Source organism: Brachionichthys hirsutus, chromosome 9 (assembly GCF_040956055.1).
Source record: "Brachionichthys hirsutus isolate HB-005 chromosome 9, CSIRO-AGI_Bhir_v1, whole genome shotgun sequence".
In the NCBI taxonomy this organism is placed as follows: Eukaryota; Metazoa; Chordata; class Actinopteri; order Lophiiformes; family Brachionichthyidae; genus Brachionichthys; species Brachionichthys hirsutus.
In genome coordinates this window covers 1393428-1400923 of record NC_090905.1, presented here as the reverse complement: position 1 = coordinate 1400923, position 7496 = coordinate 1393428, and the positions used below count along the sequence as shown (strand labels likewise).

Genomic DNA, 7496 nt, shown 5'->3' with positions numbered 1-7496 from the left:
AGGATGTGTGCACTTTTGAAATGTTTTAATCACAGCATTTGATCGGCTTTAAAAATCCCCCTCCCCCTCCCCCTCCCCCTCCTCCTCCAGCTCGACAAGGGCAGCGTGGCGATTGGCCTGAGCGCCCTCGGTAAAGAAAACCTTCTTTATCACGCCAGACTTGGGCGCCCGGATCGTGTGCTGCAGACACACGCGCACACACACACACGCACACGGCTTTAGTGCACGCTCTTGTGATCATCCACTAGGGGTGAGAACGTGTGTCCACTCACCTCCATCTTCATAGCGATCATCACCATCAGGGGGTCGCCGACGGCAACCTGGTCTCCGGCCTTCACCAGCACCTGAGCACATTATTATTTTAACACGCCGCGATGAGGAAGTCGTTTAACAGCACTGGGGGGGGGGGGGGGGGGGTCAGAATGATGATAAATTCAGCCGAGCCCACCTTCTCTATGGTCCCGGTCATGGGGGCCACGGCGCCGCCCTGGGCCCCAGAGCCGCTCACACCGGCCAGATGCTTTGGAACTGGGATGGAAACCTGGGCGCTTCCCTCCTGCAGGAAGACGAAGACGCGAGAGCGTAGCTCCTCCGTAAATATATATTTATACAAAACAAGCATTCTATTTCAGTAGAACTTCAGAGTTTCCGTTCCGGGCCGTACCGTGGAGAAGACGTGCACCGTGTTGTCCAGGATCACCAGTTTGGGACGAGACTTCACACCATTAACGGAACAGTTCAGGAACGTCGCTCCGCCCTCAAGCTCCGCCTCCCCCACCACGAGGAAAACCTCCTCCCCGATCTGAGGGGAGAAACGCATTCAGGGGCCGACGTCCTGGCTGCAGGTTCTAAAATGGTGGACTCGCCTGCATCGAGTAGCTCCCGTCCCGGTTGTACGCGACGACCACGAGGACTTCTGGAGACACACAACATGAAACGTTAGCAGTTAGCAGCTGCTAACGGCGCCCTACCAGTCGCCTTCCCGCGTACGACACTCACGCTCGTCCCCCAGCTGGAGCGTCAGGTTCCTGTTCAACTCAACGTTGTTCCTCCAACCGCTGCTGGAGCCAAACGGGGAGAACGGGTCTGGGGACGCACACACACACACACACACACACACACACACACACACACACACACACACACACACACGTACATCCCAACACTTTAAGGATGAACGTGCTTCATCGTGGACGACACCTCCTCACCAGTAGAGGTCAGTGTGAACTCCTGCGTGCGTCTCTTCTCCTGCAGCACGAGCCCCAGCGCCGCCTGGCAGGTCGTCTCCCCAGACGGCGCTTTGGGGCTCGGGAAGAGGTCGCCGTGGTAACGAGGGATGAAGCCGGTCGTCACGTGTCCGGCTTCGAACTCCGGGTGGCCGGAAAGACTCAGTAAGAAATCGATGTTAGTGTCCAGTCCCACGATCTGTATACAGGAAGGAGCAGACAGAGGAAGACAGGAAGTAGCAAGATAGGAAGACAGGAAGTAGCAAGACAGAGGAAGACAGGAAGCAGCAGACAGAGGAAGACAGGAAGGAGCAGACAGAGGAAGACAGGAAGCAGCAGACGGAGAGATTTGGGTGGTTTTTCATGGATTTGTTGTGTAATTGTTAGCATGAGCGCTTCTTTAGCGCGTAGCTCACGTTGTACTGTCGTAAGCAGTAGCGTAGCTTCTTTAGCGCGGCGCGTCTGTCCTCCCCCCACACCACCAGCTTGGCGATCATCGGGTCATAATGCGCCGACACCTCGTCACCTCGAAACAAGCACAGTCACGATGCTAATCAAGCTAACTGTCCCCGTCCCCGTCCCCCGTGCGTGGACGGAACACCTACCCTCCCTGACTCCGGTCTCGATGCGAGTGTGTCGGTCGGGGGGGGGCGTGGAGAGATGCAGCAGGGGCCCCGCCCCCGGCAGGAAGTCGTTGTTGGGGTCCTCGGCGTAGATGCGAGCCTCAAAAGAGTGTCCCCTCAAGATGATGTCATCCTGGAGGAGGGGCAAGCGTTCCCCTGCTGCCACCTGGAGGAAGCCCGAGGTAAGTCAGTCCGACTGAGAGGCCCCGCCCCGCCCCGCCCCGCCCCTCACCCGGAGCTGCCACTCCACCAGGTCGGTGCCGGTGACCATCTCAGAGACGGGATGCTCCACCTGCAGCCTGGTGTTCATCTCCATGAAGTAAAAGTCGTGCTGGGCGTCCATGATGAACTCCACCGTCCCTGCAGAGGACCAATGAGACGTCAGCGTCCTCTCGAAGACACCTCCGTGGGCGTGGTCTCACCTGCCCCTACGTAGCCGACGGCCTCGGCTGCTTTGACCGCCGCCTCCCCGAGTTTTCGCCGAACTTCCGGACCGATGCCGGGCTGGAATGGAGGAACGGAAACGTCTCGGCGTCGGTAAAGGAAACGCCGACGTCTCACCGAAGACGCTGACGCGGGAACGCCGGGACGCTCTCACCCCGGGAGCCTCTTCTATGATCTTCTGATGTCTCCTTTGGACGCTGCAGTCCCTCTCAAACAAGTAGACGGCGTTGCCGTGCGTGTCCCCGAACACCTGGACCTCCACGTGTCTGGAGGACGGATAAAAGGACAGTTCAAGACATTTGCGTAAAGACGAAGACGCCGATAAAGAAGACATTCGTCCCACCTGGGATCCTCGACGAACTTCTCCACCAGCATGACGTCGTCGTTGAAGGACTTCCTGGCTTCCCGCCTCGCGGACTCCAGCTGCTCCAGGAAGTCGGAGTCGGATCGAGCGATCCGCATTCCCTGAACGCAGAAAAGACGCTTTACTTTTCCTCGAGTCACTTTGTCGAGTTATTCCGGCTCGTTCTCGTCCTCACCTTCCCCCCCCCGCCGCGGACCGCTTTAATCATCACAGGGAAGCCGATTCCAGCCGCCTCCGCTCGCAGCCTCTCGTTTGATTGGTCGTCTCCATGGTAACCGCCGATGACGGGCACCCCAGCCGCTGACATGATGCGCTTGGACGTGCTGCGAAGCACGTAAACGTAAGAAGCGTGTCCCGTTTGCTCCTCCCCCCTCGCGTCCGGCGACGCCGCTACCTTTTGATGCCCATGTCTCGGATGGCAGACGAAGGTGGACCGATGAAGATGATGCCTTCCTGTTTACACGCCTCCGCAAATTCCGTGTTTTCCGACAGGAAGCCGTAACCAGGGTGGACTGCCTAAACACACACACACACGTTTCATGATGTCGCACGCGTGTGTGTGTTTGCTACGCAGCTCTACTTCCTGGAAGACGAGGAAAGTTCTTACATGTGATCCAGACATCCTGGCCACTTCCAGAACCTTCTCCACGGCGAGGTAGCTCTGCTGGGGGGGTGGAGGACCGATGGGGTAGGCCTCGTCCGCCTGCGAAGAAACCCCCCCAGAGTGAAATCTGAGCTACGTGCTAAAGCTCCAAACGGGCAGCGCGTCGGCGAGCCGGTACGTCACCATGGCGACGTGCATGGCGTGCCTGTCCGCCTCGCTGTACACGGCCACCGAGCGGACGCCCATCCTCCTGGCCGTGCGCATCACTCGGCAGGCGATCTCTCCTCGGTTGGCGATCAGCAGCTTCTCTATCCTCGCCGACCCTCCAGGAGAGAAACGCGAGGATTAAAATGAAATCTATTCCAGTTTAGCATTCCTCTCACGGAATGTCGACCAGCTCCATTTGGAACGCGGGCCCGAACAAACCGGTTCCAGGGGGAACCCAAAGCGTGAATTTCACCATTGGATTGTCTTCCGTGTCTCATTAGTGAGTCTCTTACGTCACCACTCTGCCCCACCGAAGGGGCGGGTCGCCCACTCACCTCCCGAAACGAGCCGCACGCCCCTTCTGGTCCACGAGAGTCTCCTGAGGACACAAACCAGACAGAGAAGCATGCTAGCTATGCTAGCTAGCAGACAGTCAGCTAGCTCTGTTTAACCTTGCACTCATCCGATTCTTCGCTTTGTTTAAAACTTGGATCGTTTTATTCACCAGAGGAAACGCGCTATTTTAGGCAACACTTGTCCCCCAGTAAGTAAATCAAACGCTGTACGAGGCGATATAAGCAGCTTCGTCCCCAGCGCTGATATTGGTGCGTGCAAATGCGAGCTAACGCTGGAAGCTAACGTAAACAATAGGATAATTACATGCCACCGCTGATTAATGGGAGATAAAGTTGGTGTTTTTTTTTTTATATATTTATATATAAACCACAGAAGTACTCACTGAGTAAACATCCTCATCCCCTGCAGAGTTGGGAAACTTAGAATGACTGCAGCCATCGCTACGTGCGAGTTAGCCGCTAGCCGCTAGGAGGCTAACTGGCGCTGCTGAGGACAAAACGCGAAGAGGATATTTAACAAAAATATTTTTTTAAATTTGGTTCCGCTTTAAATTCAGCAAACCGTTCCGCCCGAATAATGACTCATACGGAGGCGCTCAAATGTGCCGCTCGCACGAGTTAACGCCGCTACGACGTTTAAACGTGACTTTATTTCTGTAGTCATATTTGGCTTTTCCGGTACTCGTAGTGACGACAGCCAATGAGAACGAGAGCTCGGGAGGCGGTGCGGAAGCTGTAGTTTACCAAACAATAATAAGAAAGGAAGAGTTTGACTTATTTTTTTCTTTGTGTTTCGTGGCGATACAAAATTCAGAATCAGAAAAGATTTGACAATAAATGTAAACATTTTAAAACAAAATGTTTTCTTTAAACAAATCATCTGCAGCCAGCAGAAATAAAAAGTATTCTGAATGCAGATTAATGAGAGTGAAAGAAACGCTAACTCGGCTTAAATAAGAGAAGAATCTAATTTACCTGTGATTAAAATATCAAAGAGGAAAGCTGACCCTGCTCTCGTGTGACCCGTTATCATCATAGCCCGGATCAGAACCGAGTCAAGCTGGAGCATGTGTTGCAGCTGGGGTTCTAAAAATTATTAAGATGAAAGAAAAAGCTTTAACAGCATCTTCTGAGGGTCAAATGAAAGGATGCCAGAAAAAGGTCAGAGGTTCTTATATTTTATTCATTATCGTCTCACATTTTTGTAATGTTCATTTTTAATAGAGCCATTGTCTAAAAAAATTTTTTTTTATATCTTATATCTTCCGTACTACATACAGCTGTAGAAACAATTTTAAAGTAGATTTAAGTGTGTTTAAAATCCCTTTAGTGGCTCGCTCGGCCTTGCTGTGTAAATGTCTGACCGCTAGAGGGCGGCATTACGCTCAAATAAATGTGCTCTATTTTTTTTTTACACAATCACTAAAGTGTGGATGTATTTTCTTTAAATTCAGCTCAAAAATAAAAGCAATATTTTTTTGTTACGGTCGCTGCAGAGCTGGATTCGATTAAATTAAAATGTTCCGCTTCTAAATCCTGACAGATTTGGGCATGTGGGGAAATCAGAGTGGAAGAGGCCAAAGGTCGACGGGGACAAAGTACCAGTTAAAACACACAAACCCCACGCAGCACCTCCTGTTCTCGAGGAAGGCCCAGGGAATTCCTTCTGGCAGTGGAATGTGTCGATGAGGATGAGGTTTAATTCATGAGGAAGGAGCAGCTTCACTCGTTCACGGTGACAAATGAAGGAAGGAAGGAAGTGAATGCGTCTCCAAACTTCCTCTCTTCTCGTTCTGTTGTTGACTCAGCAGGTAGGAGGGTAAACAAAAGAGCAAACATTTGCTCTCTTTTTACCGACCGAGCATGAGTTTGTTCCTGCCCCCCCCCCCGGACCCCCCCCGCCCCCGCCGTCCACTCTGTCATCATCTTTCTTCAGGTTCCCACCTCCAGAGCTCCGGTCAGTCTTCCATTCCTGCCTGGAGAGGAGTCACGTTCTTCCTCTTCGAGCCCAGCGGGATCGTCAGGATCGCCCCCCCATCTGCAAGGAAACTGTAAGAGATCTCTCCCCAAAAGGGTTCAAATGTATTTTCTCTGATCCAGTTTGGATTTTGTCTGAAGATGAAATGCATTTGTATTTATTATTAATCGGTTGGTTTTTTTGGGGGGGGGGGGTGGGGGGGTTCCAGATCGGAGTCAAAGCCTCCATCCGGATCGGACGATGAGGAGCGGACTGCGGTTGTGTGTGCTCGGCCTGCTGTGCCTCCACAGCTCGGCCTTCGGGCAGGTAAGGAGAGGAAGTCCGGAGCCGGAGGTTTAGAGACGGACCGCTGCACCAGAACCACCAGAACCACCAGAACCACCAGAACCTCCAGAACCTCCAGAGTCCGGAGTAGTGAGAATAGAAAGGATCTATTTACTGTGTTCTGTTTACGGTCAGCAACAAGTAGCTGCGAACGCCCTTTAGGGTCTGGAGCATCGTCGTTAAAGTGGGTTCATGCGATGCTTTCTCCTCCTCCTCCTCCTCACGATGAAGACGAGCCAGCCCCCCGGAGTTCTGATGTTCTGCGACGACCCGTCCGTGACGGAGGCCGTCAGCGGCGCCGTGAGCAAGTTCAACGAGAGGATGAGCTCCGGAAACAAGCTGGCCCTGTTCCAGGTCCAGACGGCCAGTAAGGTACGGCACCGTCGCCGTGGCGACGCACAAGGCCTCAACTTAGACTTGAGATCAAAGCCTCGTGCAAACAAACACTGCCAGGAATGAGAGAAGATGAACTGAAGCTGTGGGGCGACGACCGAGAAATTCAGGGACAAGGTGCTTGACCTCTGTGCGTGTGCGTGTGTGTGCATGTGTGTGCGTGCGTGTGCGTGCGTGTGCGTGCGTGTGCGTGCGTGTGCGTGTGTGTGCGTGTGTGTGCGTGTGCGGGTGCAGATGAGGATCGACTCCGAGTCGGTGTACTCGCTGCAGTTCAGCAGCAGGAGGAGCGACTGCCCAGCTGGGGGCAGCAAACCGTGGACAGACTGCGACTATCTGCCCGTAAACAGGGTAAGGATGAAGGGGTGAAGCCTCCTCCTCTTCCTCCTCCTCCTCCTCCTCCTCTTCCTCCTCCTCCCCCTCCTCTTCCTCCTCCTCCTCTTCCTCCTCCTCCTCCTCCTCCTCCTCCTCCTCCTCCTCCTCCTCCGTCCCGACGGCTTCTGCTCTGTTATGCACGCAGAAGCCGTTTTCCTGCAGTGCCAAGGTCTACATGATGGAGAACGGAACCGACGCCAGAGAGGTGGACTGCCTGCTGGGTGAGCGCTGAATGGCGTCGCCGTCACCCTATAAATAAAGTTTGATTGAATGGCCGGCCAACATTGACAGGTGAAGTGAAACTTGAGGGCGGTTAGCTTAGCTTAGCCTAACCTGAGGTGATCTGAGAAAGAATGAACTTTCCAGGGGCTGATTAACAGATTCTGTTTCCTTGGGGCGGAACCCCCCCCCCCTGGTGGGCACCGAGGACACAGAGGGGGGGGTCGAGTGGGGGGGCTGATTGTGTACTTTACCTTCGCTCCATAAAAGCCCCCGGCGCTCTGGACTTTCCTCTCTTGGCTTCGCCTGAAGGTCGCCGCCGCTCCGGCGTGATGACGTAACGCATCACTGACTCCTCCTCCTCTAGATGATGTCATCATCCCGGG

The 7496-nt window shown here is 53.9% G+C and overlaps 2 protein-coding genes across 2 annotated transcripts in view; one reads left to right on the top strand and one right to left on the bottom strand.

Annotated features, from left to right (window-relative positions):
• Positions 1-48: 48 nt before the first annotated feature.
• Positions 49-4263, bottom strand: mccc1 (methylcrotonyl-CoA carboxylase subunit). The gene is made up of 19 exons (XM_068743449.1): positions 4208-4263; positions 3804-3847; positions 3445-3584; positions 3265-3360; positions 3052-3173; positions 2833-2980; positions 2637-2758; positions 2448-2559; positions 2272-2353; positions 2082-2209; positions 1832-2015; positions 1643-1752; positions 1209-1425; positions 1000-1086; positions 867-916; positions 665-802; positions 449-556; positions 273-344; positions 49-180 (listed from the first exon to the last, which is right to left on the bottom strand). The coding sequence occupies exons 1-19, from the start codon at positions 4261-4263 to the stop codon at positions 49-51; spliced, it is 2148 nt and encodes a 715-aa protein (XP_068599550.1).
• A 1727-nt stretch (positions 4264-5990) lies between these two features.
• The window catches only part of kng1 (kininogen 1), a 2452-nt gene continuing 946 nt past the window's right edge, over positions 5991-7496 (top strand). The window contains exons 1-5 of the mRNA XM_068743789.1: positions 5991-6108; positions 6358-6498; positions 6754-6867; positions 7037-7112; positions 7478-7496. The exon at positions 7478-7496 is cut by the window's right edge and continues 151 nt beyond it. Of these exons, the coding sequence (XP_068599890.1) occupies positions 6043-6108; positions 6358-6498; positions 6754-6867; positions 7037-7112; positions 7478-7496 (416 nt within the window). The 5' untranslated portion in view covers positions 5991-6042. The remainder of the gene's footprint in view (positions 6109-6357; positions 6499-6753; positions 6868-7036; positions 7113-7477) is intronic.

Coding starts and splice junctions, on each gene's coding strand:
- mccc1 (XM_068743449.1), bottom strand. CDS start 4,263: ATGGCTGCAGTCATTCTAAGTTTCCCAACTCTGCAGGGGATGAGGATG. Junction 3,174..3,264: donor CCAGGATGTCTGGATCACAT/GTAAGAACTTTC, acceptor GTGTGTGTTTAG/GCAGTCCACCCTGGTTACGG. Junction 181..272: donor TGATCGCTATGAAGATGGAG/GTGAGTGGACAC, acceptor GTGTGTCTGCAG/CACACGATCCGGGCGCCCAA.